Source organism: Rhinichthys klamathensis, unplaced genomic scaffold, assembly GCF_029890125.1.
Source record: "Rhinichthys klamathensis goyatoka isolate OS25496 unplaced genomic scaffold, OSU_Roscu_1.1 h1tg000109l_1, whole genome shotgun sequence".
NCBI classification, from domain to species: domain Eukaryota; kingdom Metazoa; phylum Chordata; class Actinopteri; order Cypriniformes; family Leuciscidae; genus Rhinichthys; species Rhinichthys klamathensis.
The window spans coordinates 46543-70751 of record NW_026606647.1 but is presented as its reverse complement, the minus strand read 5'-3'; the positions used below and the strand labels follow the sequence as shown (position 1 = coordinate 70751).

Here is a 24209-nt window from a genome sequence, read left to right as displayed (position 1 = left end):
AAGCAATTTTAATTCAGCAATTGTTTTTTTCTCCTCAAATTTGAATAAATTAAGATACAATTCATTGTTTGTTCTTTTTTTCCTTTACAATTTTACAAAATTCAGGTAACCGTTTCTGACAGCGGATAAGGCAAGTGAAAAAATGGCTATATTCATACATTTTACGAAATGTTTTTTTTAAGCTATACATTGCAAATTCAATAACTTTGCAGGGATTAAAATGTAGTAAAATCTCAACAATCTGAACAATGCAGAATAATTAAAGCCCCAGTGATTTGTGATGTCAAACATCTCCCATTCTGGTTATTACTTTGCATACTTAGAGTAAAAGAAAAGATTTTACGAATAGTGTCTATCTTGAATTGCACTGATCTAAATGGGTAACAAAGCAAAATCAATATCAATACAACTGAAATGCTTTGTATTCAACAATCAATACCGGTTTGGTTGGTTAACATCACAAACACAGAAGACACACGTTCACCCTCTCAAAACAACCCAGTAAAGCCTTCATTTATACAAGATGCTTATTAGTCTGTCTACTTCTGCTAATGAAGGTTGCTCACAGAAGCAGTTTCCCATTCAAAGCATCAAAGTGTCCATTTATCTCTTCATTTCAAAACATACAAAAGATTAAAAGAACAATTCAAGGAGGGAAAACAGCTTGATGGGAATTCACTGGAATAATTCTATGCCATTGCAGAATTAACACGCAGTACAATGACAGAAGTCAGTGTTGTCTTTACAGATGTACAAGTAAACAAATATTCTGCATATATCAAGAGGACAAGAATTACACAATTGAAATGGATTATATTAGACTTTATTAAAATGTTATATATCACACATATGGTAATTACATTTTGAATTATCCATTTGCCTAGCATGTCATCAATATCAAATTCCTTTGGTCCTTCAATAAATAAAACTCATATCATATACACATACTTTGTACAAGTTTACAGTTCAAAGGGACGATTTGCTGACTTTTAGATTTGTGGGAAACGCCAGCTAGACAGCTTGAGTATTTTGAGCCAATGGGGATCGGTTATGTTGAGTGAAATCATGCTTGTGTCAATTTTTCCTGACACCCAAATAAACTAATTTCTAAAAATGTTGGTACTGAATGCTTGTGAGAGTTCCCATGCATTCAATGACAGTTTAAAGCTCATGTTCAGCATGTCTCTGAATTCTAGCGGTGGGACTGTCTTAGTAAATACAGCACTGCTCTCCATCATGTAAGTTTCGGAAAATAATGGGGTGAAGTCACACGTTTGCCTTCAGATTAAAACGAGGCCGAGTATAGCCCTAACATTAAAATGGGTTTCTTTCGAATCAAAAAGAACTAGAAATCGCAAAATAAGTTCTTCAACGTTAAAGGCCTACGGACCTTTGAGACGTCAAACCCTTTTAGTGTTTTTACAATACATCATATTATGTAGACCATGAAGGACATCAAAAGCTGTCAAATAAAACGTTTCAAATACATTTGCAAAACCAGACGTTAAGCCAAGTGAGCATTAAGAAAGCTCAGTTCCGAATGTTCAAATACAAAGCTGACATCATGCTCACAATGTCTCCTTGCAGTTTTTGAATCCCAGCTGTCTTCTCCATAAAGCGGATGCAAAACACCATCCGTTTAGTTCATTGACGAAACCAGATCTAGGGAATCCCAGTGCACAAATGTTCAGACCAGTCTCGCAAAAAAAAAAAAAAAAAAAAAAAAAAAAAAAGCAACAGAAGAATGCAGCCTGACACCAGGACACAAGTATTTCCATTGTTTTCAAGAGTAGAGGGATCTGTTTCTATGGTGTGAACGTCAGTCTGAGGACTGAAACCATTTCACAGTGTATCTAGCACCATTGCGGGAAGTTTCTCAGGAATCTCCGGCAAGATTGTTTCAACACTAAAGGGGCTTGAGCTACTTTAGCTGTGTGAAAGTGAAGAAAAAACAAATCTCTTAAAGTAGAAAGATGCAACATAATAAATAAGAGCAATAATGGTCCAGAATAGATCAAATGTCGGTGGTTATTGTGCACAGTGGACATTTACATATAATTTTTTTTAACAAAACACAAAAAAAAAATCGCTTCAGCTGCACATCCACGTACAAATATAAAACAATACATACAAGAGTGGGATGTCTCCAGAAAGGGAAAGGAGGTACAGGTCGCCCAACGACCCAATACCATGGTCCAGTTTGCACCATTCACACAAATGTATGTGTACGTATGTGAGTGTGTGTGTGTGTGGGTAAGAGGACCATAAATCCCCCTTTCAGTGATGGAAACGAACATGAGTTGGCTCAGGGCAAGGTGAGGGGAAAATGGAGGCAAAGTACATCCCTGCGGTCTCGACAGCGTCCGTGGCGCTCAGAATGACTCATCGTGCCCGACCGAGAGGTCTCCCTTTGGGGTCGAAGCACGGGATGAGCCCTTGTCCATGCTCTCGGAGCCGGAGCTCTGGTGCTGCTGTTCAGAGCCGGCGCTGGAGGTGACTGTGGAGGACGAGGTGGAGGAGGTGCGGGTCTTCTCCTTAAAGTCTGTTATGATCACTGTGACGTTCCCCACAGTGATGGCCAGCTGCTGGGCTGTGCTCCTGTCAATGTTCTTCAGCTTGGGCCTGCGGATGTGGAGAGAGGGAGAAATATTCAGGGGGGTAGTGCGACAAAGAACACAATTAAGATCACTTTTGGAAAGTAACGATGGTGAAGTAACATGCACCTGTATAGTCATGGCTTCAATTTTTAAAATGGAGATAAAATCATGTTTTCATGTTTGCAATTTACAAAACCAAGGTAACTTTATTAAAGTAGGTAATGCAGGTGATTTAAAATATATATATATATTTATAGACTTTAAATGTTGGCTATACAATACCATTCAAGAATAGTGATACTGCATTTTTTTTTTTTTTTTGAATTTTTTTTTTTCTTCAGCAAGGACGCATTAAACTGATCAGAAGTGACTTTCTATTATTAAAAAAATCCTGAAATATATTCATGGATCATGGTTACCACAAAAAAAAAAAAAATGAAGCAGCACAACTGTTTACATAGATAAATATAAGAAATGCTTCTTGAACAACAAGTCATCATGAAGTAATGGCTGCTGAAAATTCAGCTTTGCAATTACAGGAATAAATACATTTTTTAAACAAATTACTTTTAAATTAAAATTATATTATATTTTAAATAAATTCAATTATTAAATAAAAAAATAATATATGATATTAAATATAAATTAAATCCGTAAAGAAAATGGTGAGAAAAAAAAAAAAGGTACAGATTCCCTCTGGGCCCAGCCATAACAAACAATGAGTATTCTATGGTAAGAAAGGGGGAAAGTCCTGCTTTTCTCCTTTCGCAGTATTTGCATGATTTTTAATTAAATGCAGAAAAGGATGGTTGTTTCATGGAAACCACGTCGAGAGGTCAAACACTTGTCCACAGTAAAAACAGTCAGACAGCCACAGCTTTTAATGCAAAAGACAGAAGTAGCTAACATGTTACTCTCCCACTAGCGCTAACATTTAGAAGTAAAAACCCCTAAACACTGCTTGGAATGCAGAAATTTAAGGTCAAAAGATGGTTTTGAGAGAAAATAAGACCAGGTTCACATTTCCTAAACATTTGCAAAATTAACAATGAACGGCAGACATTTCAAAAGTTAAACATCACCAAAACTGACATTTACACAAAAAGCCAAACACAAAATCTTTCAAAAAATGGAGACATATTTCCAGGGTTGTGTGCATAGCAAAAGCACAAAGCTAAATCTCATTGATTGGTATTAGCCTCAGTTGTTATTATGCCTCCAAGACAATGTGACACAATGAGCTCTGCAGACAGAAACAGAATGGTGGGACGGCAGCCAAAAGGGCGTGTGTGTGGGAGTAAAACTGTGCTGCTCATTTGAGATCAGCCCACGACTTGCTCATTCAGAGAGAAAGGGATTGAGACAGAGAGAGAGAGAGAGAGAGAGAGAGAGAGAGAGAGAGAGAGAGAGAGAGAGAGAGAGAGAGAGAGAGAGAGAGAGAGAGAGAGAGAGAGAGAGAGAGAGAGAGAGAGAGAGAGAGAGAGAGAGAGAGAGAGAGAGAGGCATTTGTGAATCAGAGCAGTTTCTACAGTGATTTTCGTCACTGCTGACTGCCAGCTTTGTTCACTGTCAGGGTGACTTACAACACATTCTCAAGTCAGATCAGTTTTTATTATTACACTACCATTATTTGGGCTTTAAAATAGCAGCATTAAGCATGTTTATGAAATTGTATGGCAGTGTCTAGTGCTAATAGAAGTGTCTTCGCCTTTCCAGACTATGTGAGCATTGCTGAGGGGCAGGGTACATGTGCCTGTACAAACACCTGATTTGGTGCTTCATTTTTTTTTATTTGGACCGGCAATAGTTTTTTCTCCTGGATTCTTTGATGAATAGAGTTATAAAGAACAGCATTTATTTGAAATGGCATTTTCAAAATTGCTGTAAAATATGGCCAAATTCTGACAGTAACATACTGTTACTGTTTTCCATTAAAACGGTACAATGCATTCTGGGAAATATTCTTCACGGTAAGCAACTGCTGTTAATTTACAGCTCATTTTCAACATTAATGTACTGTATTTATGTATTACGGCTTTGGACTGTAGTGCCCAATGCATTGTGGGCTCGTGCATTTTTGAAGTATTAACATAGGCACTGAACGGGTGTTTCACAGGAGTTTGAGTACGAGTAAGTCCTCCTATCTGTGATCGCGGCGGAAACTAAACGAAGCGGAAAGGAAAGGGTACATTGAAACGGACTGCAGCGAGGAGCGTGTTCTTTTACAACTGGACCGGTGACACTGCTGAGCAGGAAGAATTTAAACTGAAAAAGCGGTACCTGAAAAACTTGTTCGTGTTTGCGGCAATTATAACACTTCGAATCGAGAACTTTGAAACGGACTGCAGCGAGGAGCACATCCTTTTAAAACTGGAGGTGGTCGGAGTGTTTTCTCTCACACCCAAATCACTCGAAAGGTGACTGATGAGCTGGAACTGAACAAGCCGGAATAATGTTCGAGTGTGCGTACAAGTGAGTGATTATAAGCGCATTAATTAGAGGGGGAAAAATCCTGTCGATTTACTGCAATACATAATTTATTCCCAAATGTCAGTGTTTATTAAGGCTTTCAGACTGTATATTTCTTGATGGCACTCAGCCTGGTGGTTTTGGGCATCTAGTGCTCATTGGCGGGAGAAAAATAAATAAATAAATAACCGGTAAAATTTGGTCAAACTTTTAAAACCAACTTTCATTTAACTGTATAAGCTATACAGAAGATAATGAGTTTTTCTTTTCTGCACTTTTTCTTACAAATGTTCACATTGCTTTTACTATATTTTTGTCCATTTGGAGTGTTCTTGCTTATAAATAAATGTTCACCTTTTTATTAGCCTATTATTGTAGTAATTACCTGTGTGATTTTAATTTCCAACCTATTTTGAGGTTCCCTTTTGACCTAGAGCTGTAGCCAAAATGACGCAATTTGGGTTGTTTTTACCTCACCATTTTGTGTGTGTAATAAATTTAAAGGGGAACTTGGCAACTCCAGCCATTTCTTCGCTGATTTTCACTTTTGTTGTCACATGTTTTCTCATCGAGCTCCCCCTACAGCTGTGCGGCGTATATTTTTTTACAACACTGTCATAAAAAAAACTCACTTGCGGCACCCTTCCTCCCGCTTTCTACCGCTGCTCATGTGCATTTGTTATTATCGGAGCCGGCCAACTTTATCGTGTGGAGCTATGTCTACCGAGGTGGGTAATACATCAAACACCGTATCATAGAATTATGTCGAATTGCCATAAAGCAGTTCGTGTTTCTCGCTCGTTCTCGCTTCTCACGAGACTTCCTATTTCCAATTTACCGGGACGTTAGTCCCAATGTTGCAAGGTTGGTTTTCCGCCTGGGAACGCTGGGGAGAGCGGGGAAAGTCACCATTCTCTCCAGGACAGGTTATTGAACCTTTCAAATGATTCCTAAATGGTTTTATTTAGGGATGCACGATATATTGACCACATATCGATATCGGCCGATAAATGGTCTTTTTTGATGTTATCGTTATCGGTCCGAAAAGAAAATTGGGCCGATATATCAAAGCCGATAAATAATAGATTATTTACTTCAGTTGAGAGATGCGCGCTGTTCGCCATGATGGTTCTGAATGATTGGAATCACTTCGAAAAGGAAGATACAGTTCAGTGCAACATGTGCAGCACAAATCTGTCACATAGGCTTCATCACATTATAATAAGAGCAGCCTGCAAAAGAATGTTGTGAATTCTTGTTCGCCAGTGTTTCAGCGCGACGAGCGCGTTGTGGCGGAAAGAGCGCGTCTGTGGAGTTTAGCCTTCATGACAAGCACAGTCAAGTTCTCTCTAGCAGTCGCAGCATTCTGCGCCATTGTAAGTTGTAATATGTTTATTTTGTGTATATATATATATATATTAGGGCTGGGCGGTATGACGGTATGTATCGTTACCGCGGTAGAAAATGTCAACCGTAACAGATTTTTTTATTCCGTGTATACCGCGAAATGCAAATAAGTGGGCGTGGTTAACTCGCATGCAACGTGCGTGAGACTGAAACACTGAGAATTGTAAAAAGAAACACGGAGAAAGCAGATCAAGAGGATCCACAAAGGAATTACATTTTCTAAAGGGTTGTTGTTGTTAACGTGATATTTTCGGGGGGAAAGGCGCACGCGCAGCAGTTAAACCAGAGCAGTGCAGCACCCAGGCTACAGAGTGCATGCTCGCAAAGCATTAATTGACAACAACAGTTCATATATCAATATCGTAACAAATAGAAATATCCTTAAATAATGTATAGTTATCTGTATCTTTCCGTCTCTTATCTATAGTTTTTAAACACGCAAACAGTTTGCCGTGGTAATGAACAACCGGCTTGTTAAAGTGAATGCCTATCCTGTAGCCTATCTGAGGCAAAATTACTAAATGTGCAGCGCGAGTTATATATTTCTAAGTCCAAACAATTGGCCACCGAACCAGCTGATAAAATCTTCCTTTGATTCGATACGTGATTACAACTTGACACTCAAATTAACCGATCGCATTTACTGATGCAGAAGACGCGTGCGTGCACACGCACTGAGGGAGCGCGGTGTTCACCGGGCTATGATCAAATAATGACGCAGTTACAAGGTGTGTATAATTTAAACAAGGCTACTTTGTCAACACTAACAGTAGCTGCTGTTCGGTTTTCATACTGCTGCTCTCCTTCTAGTCACTTCTGAACTTATATTGATTAAAGCGCAGGGTGACGGGTTGCCAGATCAAAAAAAGAGCAAAACAAGCCCCTTAAAACGCATAAAGCAGACATGGCAAAAATGTACCGGGGAACACATTTAAACATAACTAGTATTACTATCCTACAAAATTAAAAGGAAATAACTAATTTATTATGAATAGAATAGTTCAATATAAAATATTCAGATATTATAAACTGATTGATGAAGTAAAGCATAACATGAGATTGAAAAATTATTCATCAACACTTTATTTAAAGTTTAATTGCACCGATAGGAGTTGTATTTAATATCAATCAGTTGGGGGTAGTTCATCTAAAAGTTGATGAGTGTGTTTTGTTTATATTTAGCTATCAAAATTGTTTACCAAAGAAATAATTGACCAAATAAGAGAAACAGAAAACAATGTGAAGTACTTTTCATTTCTAAAGTATTTGGGTTTATTTATTATACAAAGCCCTTTTTGTCGATTTTTTGAGAATAACTACATATATAAATAACTATATCGTGAAATATATCGTTACCGTGAAATAAAATTAGTCATACCGTGAAATAGAATTTTGGTCATACCGCCCACCCCTAATATATATATATATTTCTGATTAATCTAATATAGGATGCGTTTGGTTGAGTTAATGAACGATGCATAGCGCTTCATTGTAGGCCTACCGGTGATCATCTTTATCTTTAGCGTGCGCAGCTCAAACAGCAATGCAGATTTATAACTACATTATAGGACTGTCATATACATGCCATTATAATGAGAACACTATTGTAATAAAACGTTGTGAATTCTCTGGGTTTAGTTGCCGTTTCAGCGCGTTGTTGTGGGAAAAGCGCGTCCAGAACAGGGATTAGCCTACACATTATGATCCTGCACAAGTTCGATTGTGCATTCACCTCATTTTGTGCAGATAAATCGTAATATAAAGTTGATGTAATATAAATATCTGATTAACCTTACCTCACATATGATGCGTTTCGTTTAAACAACCTGCTAGAAAAGTTCTTCAATTTCCCGGTGCTCATTCTCTTCAGCTTCAGCGCGCGCAGGTTAAACAACAATGCAAAACATTAAAAGCTATGGTTGGGACTGTCATATAATTATAATTGTATCCACTATTGTAATACATTTGTAAATTCAGCAACCGTTGAGTTGATTAACCTTCTAGCAAAGCGATTCAGTTTCGTTCTCTTCAGCTTCAGCGCGCGCGCTCACACAGCAATGTCATTTGAAACAGTAACTAAGCTATTAAAGATGTTTGCTATCACTGTAATATTAAACATATTTCATTTTTTTCAAAAACATTGCGTTATAATTAATAACTAACATTATTTTCTACTCGTATTATTTTCATCAACGATATGGTTTGATTAAAATAATTTCCTTATTGTCCGTGCGGAGGCGATTCCATTTTATTGATCCATGGCACATGCATTTTGTTTCTTTATATGCAGCCCAATGTTATCCAATGACTTGTTTGCATTATTTAGGTATTTTATTTTTTGTTAGGCAATAGATTTTTTGATAACACTACAATAAGGTCTCATTTGTTAATGCATTAACTAACAGAGGCAATAGCTTTTGTTATTGTTATAATAAAATATGTGTTCATGTTAGTTCACAGTGCATTGACTAATGTTAACAGATACAACTTTATTAAAAATGTCTTATAAGTTCATGCTAACTAATGGCTGCTAACAAAATTAAACCTTATTATAAAGTGTTACCACTTTTTAATAAAGGAAGTTGCCCAGTGTAAAATTAATTTTAAAAGTTAAGGAATCTTACACTGCTTCAAACTAGGCTATACTGTATTGTATATGTTTGATTTATGTTAAAAGTGTTTGAGACAAGGCTTTTAATGGTGAGCCTTTTGTTTATGTATACAGGCTATCAAAGTATATCAAAATTTTAATTGAGATTTATCGGCCAATATATCGGTTATCGGCTTTCAAATGTAAAGAATTATTGGTTATCGGTATCGGCCAAAATGTTAATATCGGTGCATCCCTAGTTTTATTAAGTTGAAATAGTTTCCAAGTTCCCCCTTTAAATAATCACAGAAATGTACTGCATGTATTTTTACAGTTAATACTGTAGAATTACAGTATATTGCAGACATATCTGCAGCCAGTATTGTACTGTAAAATAAACAAATACTGGAAAATACTGTATTTCGTTTTTACGATAAGCTGTAAAGCAATTTCACAGCATTCATACCATAGAATTACAGTAGATTCCTGGCGACTATGCCGCCAGTATTTTACCGTTATTTTACCAATAATTGTTTTACTACACTGTCAAATGCATTGGCAAATTAATGTTTTTGAAAAGTAGTGCATTTGTTAAAGTTGATAGACTATCTAGTAAACAGCAGGAGTGTGTAAAAAGTACTGGCATTTTGTTTTATTGGTAGGCAAGTACAATAGGCAGTAGGCTTGCTACGATAGTCGGTGTTGACGGTGTTACCAGTTTTCAGAAGCAACACTAGCAATAAAAGCAATACTTTTGTTGTTGTGTTTTTCATTAAGAGTAATAGGCTAATGAACTCACCATTCAAGCAATTCGCCCCCCCCAAATTGGCGCCAATTTGAAAGCGAAACTAAAATGCGCACGGCCGCACGTGTCAACGGACGCAGAGCGAGCAGAACAGAGTAAAATGTAAAAAGTGCATTCATAATGGTGCGGAGCAGAGCGAGTGTTTTTCCATAGGAATGAAAAGAAAACGGTCGCTCTGCTCCGCACCATTATGAATGCCCGTGCGGTAGGCAGACTGACTGACGATCCGGTCACTGCTTAAAAAAAATAAAAAAATAAAAAAAATAAAGGTTAGATACCTGGAGATGTGAGAGTTCTTAATTTTGGTTGTGGATTTGCCGGACTGAAAGCTGTTTCGCTCACTGGGTGGGTTTTGATGGCTGTCTGACTTGGGTCTGTAAAGAGAAAGTCTTTTGATTACAAATGCCATAAAGCATAAATCAAACGTTTCTCAAATTCTTATTGGTGATTAACGGACTTGTTCTTTTTGCTGTTGGGTTTCTTGGTGATGGCTGGGGTAATTTCTTTCTCCCGGTCCTTCTTCTCTTTCTCAGGTTGATCCTTCTCGCATTTGTCCTTGTCCTTGTCCGTGTCCGTGCATTCGATGTCGGGTGGATTTGTGTCGGGACGGTCCCCCTCGGCCCGATCTTTCTCAGGCCGCTCGGGCTTTTCCTTCTTCTCTTTCTTTGGGGGAGGAGGGGTGGCATACTGCTGGGCCACCTGCTGTGCCACCAGCTGGGAGTTTATCCGGGGTTTCCTGTGGGGCCAAAGAGAGTTGATAGCATCAGAATGGCACAATATATATATATATATATATATATATCAGGGCTTGACATTAACACTTGTCCGGGACAAGTGGATTTTTTTGAAGGGACAAGTAAAAGAGAATTTTACCTGCCTGACCAGACAAGTAGCCTGATTACAACGTCAATAACAAAATAAATGACTAGGGTATCACCAAAACGTGAGAATGATTCTGGTTCTTACATTTATTGTAAGTTACGATTGATAGTGGATAATAAATGTAGGCTATTACTGACAGTAACAAGGTTGCGCTGTTGAGGCTCAAGGACAAATGGAAACAAAGAAACTCAAGTTAACAACATACTGCCGATAAAAATTCTAGTTTTTATATTTTTAACATAATGATACAGTTAAGCAACCTCGCGCAACGAGTGTTGTTTTCCTGAATACCATTACGATTGAAAATGTGACAATTTCATACAACAGTTCAAGAAACAGTTCAAATTAATTCACTTACATTTTAGACGCAATATTGACTGTTTTTGGTCTGTTTCAGCGGCGAAAATAGTTCTTAACATAGATCACAACAGAACGCGCATCTCACAGCAACACTCAACCATGTTTTCATTACGGAATGATTCAGTCATTTGAACAAATCGTTTGAATGAATGACTCATTGATTCGCTCATTAAGACGGTCGCCTCCCACCAGTATCAGTATTAAAAGTATCATTATTTCCAACATTTCTTAGTTGTATATTCAAAAATATTTTAAAACAATCTCATAACATTATTTAATGCAATTGTATTTTTTCAGTGTAAATTATTTCATTTGATCAGCCCTACCTAGGGTAACAGCCCTATAGTGTCTTATTATTCTGCTAACTAAATTTATAGATCAAATTTAGAAATTTGAAATGAAAAATGAAGCATACATTTAATAAGATTAGGGAGGGAAATGCTGTTTAAAGGTCATTTAAAAAGCTGATTGAACACTGATGAGAATATTGCTTCAGAATAAATTATATTTACAAGACTTTTTTTCTTTTCGGACAAGCAACTTTTTTACATGCAAAGTGAGATATTTCAAGACTTTATTTGTTATAATTTTGATGATTATGGCTTACACCTATGAAAACCTTTTCACAATACTCTAATTTTGAATTTGGGGTTTTCATAAGCTGTAAGCTAGCCTAGAAATCTAGACGCACCCTAGCGGCAGCGAAAATTATTTCGCAGCCAGTGTGATCTAGCAACTCTCCATAGGCTTTTGAGCTGGAAAAACCAAAAACTGGTCAGGCCAATCACATCGTGTATAGAGTCGGCGGGCGGGCTTAACACAATGACGGCACAGTTCATGCCGTTCCGCGTGATTTCCATAGAGGTGATTTCCCTGCTACTTGAAAACAATGAAGATGCAGCGGTCTTTCGAATCGGCTTTGGCCGCGCCCGCTGGTGGAAAAACGCATGGGACTCACTCATCCACAACCGTTCGTTGCTCTGGTTGGTTGTAGCGTTATCCTATTGCGTGCAGAGGGATTTTGAAAGGTAACCATTTATCCCGCCCCTCGGATTGAGGCATGTCAATGGAGAGTTCCCAGACCTAACATCTAGATGTAGGTCTGGCATGCCAGGCTAGCTGTAAGCCATAATCATCTAACTTTGCATGTAATGAGTCTATATAATATATTAGTTTCCCCTTTTAAGTTGAATTACTGAAATGAACTTTTGCACGATATTCTAATTTTTCCCAGTTTCACCTGTGTATATGTATATATATGGTAAATGGACTGCATTTATATAGCGCTTTCACAGACCCAATGGCCACCAAAGCGCTTTACATATTGCCTCACATTCACACACCAATGGCGGTGTCAGCCATGCAAGGCGCCATCCAGCTCGTCGGGAGCAGCTGGGGTTAGGTGTCTTGCTCATGGACACCTCGACACTTGGTCAGGTGGAACCGAGGATTGAACCACCAACCTTCCGGTTTGTAGACAAGAACCACTGAGCCACTGCCGCCCCATACATATTTTTTCGCCCACATTTTATAATGAGTATATATAAATAATAGGGGTGCTCCGATCAGGATTTTTGGGGCCGATCACCGATCGCCGATTACTGGAAGCTGTATCACCCGATAGTACCGATACCGATCACCGATTACAGGGTCTATTTGAAGACTTCCTTTTATCATGTAGCATTACTTATTAAACTATATTTAACAACAATGTACATTAAGTATTACATTTAAGAGAACAATGCATAATGAATTGGCACCTGTGTATTTATTTGCAAGCAACATGTATTAACATAGCAGCTTGGTTATTGGGAGCAGCTTAGGGCTTGACATACAACTTTCCTGTTGAATATAAAATAAAATTAATAAAAGACAGAACATCTGAGTCTTTAAATTTAGCTTTAGACTACTTTAAACTAAAAACAGCAACAAAAAAGGCTATAGCCAAAATAATGTTTCGAGTCAGTCAGCCATCAGTTTTTCTAATATACTTAAAGGACCACAGGTAGTAAAGTGCACAGCAACAAAAAACAAAAACTAACAACTTCCATATCTGTATCTATAACTTTGCTTTTTTCTGGGATGCTTAGTCAGATTTTGTGGGCATTTAGAGAGGAAGAGAGAGGTAGAGAAACCTTTTTGTGTGTGTGTTTGTGTGAAGAACCCTTGCAAAATTATTTTAAACAGATTAAGAAAGCCACCACTACTGGTCACATCTATGGTTAGATTGATTTTTTTTTTAGATCCAGTGAAGTCTGTCCCACCATGTACCTAATATAAATAAATAAAACATCTTCAGTTAACTAACAGATCATTCATTTAGTTCGCTATTAAATAAGAAATCTAGAGCTAAAATGTGTTTTTGAACTCAAGCTGCCGCGATCAGTTGCATGGATACAGTGCTCTGTGCCTCGCGCAGGATAAATTTTTTGTCATTGGTTGTTGCATTAAATCTTACCCAGATACAATAGTGCTATTTTCTGATTGGCTATTGTGTAGCTCGACGAACAACACCAGAGGAAACGCACTTGATTCATGCCGGTTCCACAGTGAGAGCAGCGCGGCCAGAGTTTTGGCCGCTGCGGCATATTAAATATATTACAAATAGTTTTTCAGCGTGAGAAATACAATGTGTGGCGGGAGAGCGTGACAAAAGACCGAAATGAGTGACTGTCACGCTCAATGCTTGACACTTGAGAGCCCTGTTGTAGAATTGCCAGACCGGTGAAGCCATTTTTACCAGGGCATAAAAAAAATTGTCTCGCGAGTTTTGCGTCATCTGATCGGCTTTTCTGGATCGGCCTTTATAGAGACCGCCGATCACACATCCCAAAGCAATTATCGGCCGATCATGATCGGCGACCGATCAATCGGAGCACCCTTAATAAATAATACCAAATCATTTTTTATAATTGTTTAATTGTTATGTATATAATATGACAGAGTTGAAATATTGCATATAACTATAAATATTCTAAGTTTAGTTTTAATTATATTTATTAAAAAGAGATTATTAAACATACAGAATTATGTTAATAACATTTGACCAGAAATTCATTGTACAGCAATGTACAGCATCAAAAAGTCTCCTCTCCATCACGTCTGCATGTAATCATCCACCTCAGTCCGTGTTTACACAAAACCATTTTAAAGCACAGATTCTGGATTGTGATGAAGACTTTAAGGCATACCTAGCCAGGTAATGCCCCCTGCAGGCATTTCAGTGACTAAAACCCTTTCACTGGTCCCCGAATGTGATGACAGCCCATCGCCAGCTGTGTGGGTCTGCTGAATGTGTAATCTCATTACTCTACTCCTTTAATAAATGACTGTGAGGATCATAGGGTGGGACATTTGCAGCATGTCATTGTCATAGGGACTAATCAGATTAGCTAGAAGGTTTAGCCCCATTTGTCACAAACCGGATAGAAAGCGGTTTTCAGTCTGGCTGTTCTCTGAAACAAACAAGATCCATCAAAACTTGGGGTATAGCCTACATATAAAAAGTAGCACAGAGAGGGAAAAGATTATTAAAAAATGATGGTCAAACATTATTAATATTATTCACAAAAGCAGAATATCTGGGCGCTCCATAAAAAAGTACCATAAGGGTGCCATAAAAATAGTCCATACGACTTGATCTCAAGTCTTATAAAAACATACAATAGCTTTGTCTGAGGAATAGACCCAAACATAAGTTATTTAGTGAAATCAGATATTTGTATAATTTCTTACTCTCAGATTTCCATTATGCGCTTGAATGTTCAAACACAAGAACTTAATTGACAAAAATAGCAAGCCTGAAACTGCACAATATTCATCTGTTCTCATGTGCATCATGAATGTATCAGGTTTAAAAGTTACCAGGTAAGAAGTGATTTCTACAACTGAGAATATGAATTTCTTTACTAAAGAATAGTATCTATGTGGGTGAGGAAACCTTTTTGCTTCTGTGCGCACACACATTCTGTAACGATGGAAAGCTGGAGGCTCTCTCTCCTCGGCGCGGTGTTGAGTTAATTAAAAGCCGAGGGGCTGTGTCTGAGATCTGAGGCAGAGCGCCATGCAGCCCGAGCCAACTCACGTTCCTCAAGCATAATGGCCAACATCTGGCAGCAGCTGGGGGTAACAGAGGATTTCAACTGATCATGGGGCTGAAGCCCACAAGTGTTTTTTTTTACTTTGTCTAAACATTTAGACTCGGGAGTCCTCTTCACCTCAATATTTCAGATCAGTCGCAGTTGGGAATGTTTAGCTGTTTAGATGGCGGTTAGATTTCTTAAAACTCATGAATGGAAGATTAAGGCCAGACATACTCAATATATACTCACGTAAATGCACAAACATGAAGGCTTAGCCAATGTATTGTACTGTTCCGCTTAAAGTGTTCTCACGGAAGGTAACCACAGAAAATAAACCTGAGAGAATACATTTGGAATGTAAAAACGAGACTGAATCATTGTGTTCACTGTTCACATATTTGTGTAGAGGACATTTATGACTGCAAGACATTGCACTGACTGGCTATGACTGTTGAGCTGCACAACATTTGTCGCAAAAGGTTATCACTAGAATCATGTCATGTTGTGCCTGGTTAGGAGTGTAAGAGGTCACAGAATAATATACGAGGCAGAATGCAACTGAAGTACTGATAGAAGCAGCTATAGTGATCCCAAGACCTAATGGTCCTGTTGATGCCCTTCAACTCAAACCAACATAACCCACGGATAAAACTAACAGCTGTCTACTGGTGGTTTGAAGAAAACATGTGGCCCTTAGATAGCGACGGTTCTTTCACTCCCTATGACTGATGTGATACAGACGCCTTTTTCACAGAGACCAGCCAATGTGAAGCCAATCAATCCCTCATAATGGGGAATCATGTTCAAGAGGCCAGCACAACTCCAATCAATACAACCTCTGCAAGGAATCTAGATGAGCTTTAGGGCCCGCTGGCAAATGATACTGAAGAGCATCTTTTAGACTAGAGCATGTGGGAATAGTATGCATCAGGTCTGTGCTGGTCAAGGGAAGAAAAAAAGAGAGATCAGAAACTAACACACTGCAGAATAACTAAGGAAAAGCAAACAATTTTAAAATGTTTTTACATTTATGCTATAAAAGGCAACATATCCATTCCAGAGTATGATTAACACTCTGTTATCTTACTATGATCCAATTTACTGTTACACCACATGCATTTTCTCTCAACTATTTACATTCCAAAACTGACTGCATTTACCTGAACACTGGACAAGACGGACATTGAATAAATGGGACGGGATGGTAATGAATAAAATTACGCACAATATCTGTAACCACGCGCCGAAATTAAGGTGTGTGGCTGGTATCAGTGTATCGATACTGCCGAAAAGGAGTATTGGAACCGTTTCAGATATTTTAGTATCGATACAAGTGATGCACCGATGTGAAAATTGTGGCCGATACCGATAACCGATATTAATATTGCTGTTATGGCCGATACCGATATTTAGCGATGTCGATATCTCTGTATAGAAAACACATAGCGAGGATTAGGGCTGCACGATATTGGTAAAAAATTACATTGCGATATAAAAACAATTTCACCAGATGACTTGAATAGCTCTATTTGGAAAGAATGAATCATTCTAGAATGACTGGGGTGGTTTTGTCATGGAGTAAATCCGCATAGAAACTAATATTAATAGAATGTTAACTAATGTAGTTAACTAGCCTTTAAATGGAACCTTATTGTAAAGTTTTTCCGATTCATGTCTCTTGAGTTCAGTGTTGGACAGATCAGTTGTTTTAACCATTCATTAAAGTGAATCGGTTCAAAGGAGTCATTAGTTCGCGAATCGGACGTGTCATTAACGGACCACGGCACACGTCGTGTGATTATCCAGGCAGTTTAGGACATCGCACAAGATTTGTCTCAACACAGAAAACATTTCATCACTAGATAGATTTTTTTTTATTTTTTTTTTATTGAAAGTGTGGTTTATGTAATCTGAATGTGTGGAAAGCTTTTCAGAGAAGATAAGGCAACGTTGTTTTAGCACAATTCACAACCAGTGGTAGTTCAGAAAAAAAAAAACTTCGGTCTTCCAACCTTTTACCATCGTGTATTCTCAAAGATATTCAGTCAACTCAGTTCATTAATATGCGCGAGGGAGGGAGAGAGAGCAAGACAGTTTGAAGACGGTGAGAGTGCACGCGCGACCGGGGCTTTCTCTCTGCTCGTTCTCTCAGTTAAACAAGCGCAGCAGTCAGTCATCTACATCACTCACCGGTCAAATAAGGCTTTGGCGGGACAAAAATACGCCTTAGTAAGGCTGACAGAAAACAGCGCGCAAGTTCCAGTCTTCTCGCGCTTGATGTTTAAACTGACAGGACTTGCGCTCGTAATGTATGCGCTGGTGCAAAAACAAACATCCCCACCCCCACACTCACATCTACACACACGTCAAATACACAGGAATGATTATCGGCCTGTTCACATCGGCCCTATTTTGACATCGGAACGATACCGATGTGTAAAAAATGTACCATATCGGCCGATATATCGTGCACCACTAATCGATACATATTGAAATATCGATGTTTTTGACAAAGATACTAAGATATGCGTGCATGCTTCAGATGTGCACACAGAAAACTTCACACAGCATAAGTTGTCATGCGCGTCATCGATTATGACGATTAATTGTCAGTTTTAGGCCTTTGGTGATTATTTGTCTGTTTTAGGGCTTTGTCATAATTTTTGTGTACTTCATTCATTAAATAAGTCTGATGAATTTAATCCTTTGTAAGTTATAATTTTGCAACAAGATATGATAGATACGACAGAACATAATAGGCATTTAATAATCTTTCAGTGCACAAAACCATGATAATATGAATGAAACGTTTCAAAACAAAACGGCACAAAGCGCGTATGCGCATTGTGGGTGCAGATATGATGTGCTTAAAGCAACATGGAGCCACAGTGCGCAGCGCTGCACAAGTGCACATTTAAAAATTCACGGCACAAAGCGAAGAAATGTTGAGCGCACAAATCCTAGTGTATATCTGTCCAACAGTTTATTGATCATTTGGTTATTCATAGTTTTAAATTCCAGTAATTGTGCGTTTAATGCCAATTCATAGTCCGTGTGCTGTGTGTGCTCACGGTAGAGAGTCGTTTAGAAACAGCAAACTCCAGCAAATTAAAGTCATTTATGCAAATCCATAGCCCTTTTTCTACAGATCAAGCATTATAACGTCAATATATATATATAATATATAATATATATATATTATATATATTTATATTAGTGCTGGGCAAGTTAACGCGTTATTATCGCGTTAACGCATTTATTAATTAATGCCGACAATTTTTTTATCTCGCGTTAACGCAGAGGTTTTTTTATTTTTTATTTTGAAAGTCCGTTGCTCACTGCCTCTGAATACACATAGGCCTACAGTCAAACCATGATCACAGGAGGGGTGGGATGTTGGTCAGCCAGCAAATAACCCACCCAAACAAGCAGTGGATGGGCTTTGGCAGGTTCTCTCAGGTGAACAGAAAGGGAGACAGCGCTCTGCGAGTGAATGACAGGCGCTCTATGGATAGTAACCATGCAACGGCTTCTGTGCGCTACGCAGCTGTAGCCTTTTTAACTTAAATTAAAATTATACATAACTTTACCTGATAGCCCTGCGTTTAGTTTAGCGGGGATGCTCTGCCATGTGAATTCCCTCCTGTTGATGTCCTGATAACTATTTCGATTCTGGAAACTCACAAACAGCGAGCCGAGGATCAGTCTAAAAAGTTAGACAATTCAACTTCGGCAACGCGCGGGCGCGTGCGTGAGGCGAGCATGACTGCAACAGTTTCACAGGAACGCACCCGCTTGTCGCTGCACCTGTGCTCGACCACTTCACCTCACTCTAGGCTGATTTATACTTCTGCGTCGGACTTACGCCGGAGCCTCTACGCTATAGACAACGCGTTGGTTTTCATTTATATATCTGCGTCGTTGTCCGCGTTGACGCGCAATTACACATGCAGAGGGAGAGTGTGAAACCCGGGGAGCGGTTCTAGCAATCACAGCGCTTGCGGTACGCGTAGAATTGACGTTACATTTTTGGAGAGATGCACGTCAGGGTACGCGCGCTACACAGCTACGGCGTGAGTTCGACGCAGAAGTATAAATTGGGCTTTACCTCTGTTTAATGTAATCTTACGTGGGAAACCATGGCATGCCATGACCAAACCTAAGCTTCTATCAGAGAAGTAACGTTGGTCGACTTATATCTGTAGTAGTGATCATGACCCTTTGACTACATAGACTGTTTCTGCTGCTCCCTGATACAAGATACCTGTTCAGAAAAAAAAAAACAAGAAAACTGGACTCGTTTTAACAAGCTAGATAAAAGGTAATGCCCTGGCAGTGGCAAATAGCTTTGTTTAAATATTTGATTTGATTACATTAATGTTTAAGTTGAGATTTACAAGAAATATTTTATTGATACTGTGTAAAGGGAATACTGCTGGTATAAAAGCACCTTATTTGTTTAAAGTTTTTGCAAACCACATGTTATTGCACTTTTGTAGCAGTACATTTAAATCAAAAGTGCGCAAAACACTACTAGAATTCATTATTCAATTTTGCGCGTAACTATGCGATTAATCGCGATTAATCGCAAGAAAATCATGCGATTAATCGCGATTAAATTTTTTAATCGTTGCCCAGCACTAATTTATATATATATATATATATATATATATATATATATTGGAGAGAGTATTACAGTGCACCCTGTCGTAACCGGACGAGGCGAGCTGTTTGAATGCTGAACGGAGAATGATTGACAGCTGAAGAGGAGGGAAGACGAGTTTCCGTGAACTTTAATTTAATGATGTAATACTTCTGTCCCTCACATTAAGCTATGGAATGGCTTCAGATGACTTTGAAAATATTGCAGGAAAACTTAATTAGTGCTTGTCTATTTCTTTTGGTCCACGGCTCCCCCTTATAAATGAGTGCAGTAATCGCAGTTGCCTGAAACACTGCGGTTAGATCGCGACAGGCCTACAGGCAGCAGCTCTATCAGCAGCGTATCTCCCCTTATTGCCATGCTGATCAGCAACACATGAGGAATTGTGATGTCCACAACAGATTAAGTTTTACATACTTAACAGTTGACTGGACAGCTACTCAGACGTGAAACCCATGTGGCACATATCCATTGCAGGGCATTGGACATTATGAAGGACTCCACTCACCCAGCGAATAAACTGTTTACCACACTCCCCTCTGGCAGAAGGCTGCGCAGCCTTAAAGCAAGATCTAAAAGGCTATTGTGCAGCTTCTTTCCAGAGGCAGTGAGGCTTATGAACTCCTTAGTTTAGGGCTCTTCGGGGCCCTTCTGCCCTCTGCTCGCTCATTGCTGCTACTGCACAAGGCACTTTATGATATTATGGGTTAATTATGGTCTATGTTTTTTTTTTTTTTTTTTTTTTTTTTATAAACTTAAGGCTATTTTAATGTTTATAGAGATGTATTTTATACGTTTTATATAGGTCTATCTTAGAATTTTAAATTGCCATTTTTTCTGTATTACGCTGCTGGTCCTGGGAAACGAATTTCGTTCCTTCATGTCTAACATGTTCGAATGACAAATAAATGAAACTGATTGACAGAAACATACATTAACGGAACTCAGTACGTATTTTTTTTTTCTTCACCAAACCATATTATAGATGTATCTTCTGATTTGAGATTAACTGCGGTGAATATGTGCGCCCGAAGAGAGCGGTATGTTTTTTTGTTTTGTTTACAGAGAACCATTACACCATAACATATATATGCATCCATTTGTTCAGTCTATCCACTGTAGTACATTTAGCACTGGGTAATTTGCTCTAATCCAGACTGGGGTTTTGTCAAAAGTGCACGATCCTCCACTTAACTGGTACTTGGCTTAGTTTACCTCCTGAGGGGGATCCAGAAATCCCTTCCAACCTGAGGTCAGCCCGGGAGTCTAGCGGCAGACAGGCCTGCGATTGATTTGATTAACCTTCCCTTGGTGGATCTCCTGCCACGAGGGGAGATTTGTATCAGGGGCAGTTTAGAGAGACAGAAACAGGCTGAGTGTTTGAGCCATGAATCAGTGCCAGCTGTAACTCGGCCACGAGAGCTCACCGGCATGTCTCACTGCTGTCAACACTCACTGAGCACGACAAAATCCACACAATGCATTATTTACTGATCGACACATGACCGCTTCATCACAACCTCACCCTGATGACTGGGACTCGTGTAAGAACACAGGTGGCACCTCTCCAATGGGAAGAGAGAAATGGCATACAGTCTGAGATGGACACTGACCAAACTCACATTAGCGAACAGACGTTGGTTGCCAACTCAAGGGAAACTTGACTGGAGTTGGATGAGAGAGGTCATTGTGGTTGAGGGACTGTGTTTTGGAATTTCATACTACTCTTATGGATTAGTCAGGGCATATGCCACATTTAATTTCACTTGAATGAACAACGCTGTGAGGGACAATTTACTGTTGTATACTTTGGTGTCTACCATTCAGCTGACAAAACACAGTACATCTTTTCAAAACATTTCCTGTTGACTGCATCTCTCTCCCTCAGAACCTTATTTTCATTTGCATTAAATTAAATGTTGCCTAGGGTTGTGCGATGTCTACCAATTTGGCATCAGACGATGTGTACAGTGAAACATCGCGATGGACGATGATATCGGGAGGAGGGGCGGGGCTAACATTCTAATTTTTCACTTAAGCAATAAGCCCCGCAAAGCCGTGTTTTACAGTGGATTTAGAACAGCTAAGAGGCGTAGGCACAACGCAAAGATATTTTCCTCTACATCTCATCAGCAATTTTGATGTTGGCACGCTCTGCAGCAGCTGAGCACTGAGGAGCGAATGTACAGTGACTTGACAGAACTGCCAGATTCAAACTGTGCTTTCGCGCGGTGGCTGCGCTGAGCCAGAGACGGACGCGCTCAGCGCTTGTCATATATCACAACTATTCAGTGTTTTTAACCACAATGTTTATTTTAGGTTTCAGACATTTAAATGCATATAATTTATAGCAAAACAATACATTTATAGTTTGTAAAATACACAATGGTGTCTATGGAAGCAGCAATTACAACCCATTCAAATATATTTGCCGACGGATTTCATTCATATCAGACACACAGTGTAAGTAACTATAAAGTTAACTATATTCTTCTCCCAGTTCACCGGCCATGTATTTCGGGAGAAACTGATGAATTCACGTGCTGTAATAAACCCAACAGACATGAATCTCTGAACTGCGGTCTGAACAAACATTACGGCGCCCATCTCGCGTTACAGATCAAAATAATTTATAAAGGTTTTTTGAAACAACAAAACAAACTCACTTACACGTATTTGAAAATCGGAATAGAAGATAGTTGATGACATGGTAATCAGGTTTGTTAATATTTAGAAATAAAAGCGCTAACGTTACATCTGTCATACAGCGCTATTTTGGCTGTGGTGAATCACGTGCCAAGCATGACGCGTCACCATGGAAACATGGGAGGGGGGATCGCGATGCTGGCTTAACATCGTGATGTCTGTCAGCCATCACGATGGACGATGATATCGGTTAGAGGTTAGAGGTTTAATGATGTAATACCTCTGTCCCTCACATTAAGCTATGGAATGGCTTCAGATGACTTTGAAAATATTGCAGGAAAACTTAATTAGTGCTTGTCTATTTCTTTTGGTCCACGGCTCCCCCTTATAAATGAGTGCAGTAATCGCGGTTGCCTGAAACACTGCGGTTAGATCGCGACAGGCCTACAGGCAGCAGCTCTATCAGCAGCGTATCTCCCCTTATTGCCATGCTGATCAGCAACACATCAACACATGAGGAATTACATCATTAATTAGAGGTTTAATTACATCATTAAACCTCTACCTCTAACTAAGGTCCATTTCTTTATGCATGGAGCATCTGGATGACTTCCATTTGACAAAATTTGCAGTACACAATATAGCACACTGTGTAGAACACTGTATCCTAGGGCTGCATGATTAATCAAGTCGATGATCAGTCGAGTGTTTGAAATAACTTCCTTTTGTGAGCTGATGTGGCTTCTTATAGAATGATGCAGACAATTTATTTTATAGTATTCTATACAGTGATAAAGGCTATGTCGATTAGAAATGCATTATAAATAGGCCATTACTTTATTATTATGATGAAAATACCCGAGAAGGCTTGAATAACTCAAATACACCATATTGCGGCAGTAGTGTGATTATTGTCTTCATATTTAATCAGTCAGCGTTTCTATCTTTTTATTCAGCTACAGCATGATGCCTTTGTCCACATTAGGGATTTCCTCTAACGTCAAGTTACATTACTTCTGTAAAGCGTTACGGCACAAGGGAACCCTCCACCTTCCAGTATGAATGAAACAGACGTATTTAGCTCTCAGTAATGCTCTCTCCATCCTATGTGTATAAAAAAAAAAAAGACAAAAAAAAAAACTAAATAAATTTATATGATAATCCATATGTTTTTCTCCAGTGTACAGGAGTTTTTTCCCCCACAGTGGATACATAAGAGGCTCATATTTCATATTAACCCTCTGGGGTCCAAGGTGTTTTTGGGGTCCTTGAGATGTTTTGACATACTCTGACATTTGTGCTTTTTTCAGTTGCTTATAAACAAATTACTGGCAAAGGTGTAATTACACTATTTAGCACAAACAGGGCTACCATAATATGTTATCAACATGTATGTACATGTTAGGGCTGCAACGATTAGTCGACGTTGTCGACAACGTCGACAATAAAAATTTGTCGACAAATATCTTTGTTGTCGAGTAGTCGTTTGATCTCACGTGACCTAATGTAAGGGCCTGCAATATCGCGATTTGACCGCTACGGCGCTGTAGCGCTAGAGTGTAGTGCAGCCCTTACAAATGCTATTGCGGTAGAAGAGAAAACAGCGCGAATTATGACAGTGCAAACGAATCCGAACTAGCAAGGTTTAGGTTTGGGAAAGTTTCACAAAACTTCAAATCAAGAATGCTGTCGTGTGCAATACATGCAA

The 24209-nt window shown here is 38.9% G+C and overlaps 1 protein-coding gene across 1 annotated transcript in view; it reads right to left on the bottom strand.

The window, feature by feature from the left end:
• Positions 1-807: 807 nt before the first annotated feature.
• Positions 808-24209, bottom strand: part of rybpb (RING1 and YY1 binding protein b) — a 36153-nt gene continuing 12751 nt past the window's right edge. The window contains exons 3-6 of the mRNA XM_056253692.1: positions 10326-10604; positions 10147-10242; positions 1400-2622; positions 808-1366 (exon numbers count right to left, since the gene is read on the bottom strand). Of these exons, the coding sequence (XP_056109667.1) occupies positions 2373-2622; positions 10147-10242; positions 10326-10604 (625 nt within the window). The 3' untranslated portion in view covers positions 808-1366; positions 1400-2372. The remainder of the gene's footprint in view (positions 1367-1399; positions 2623-10146; positions 10243-10325; positions 10605-24209) is intronic.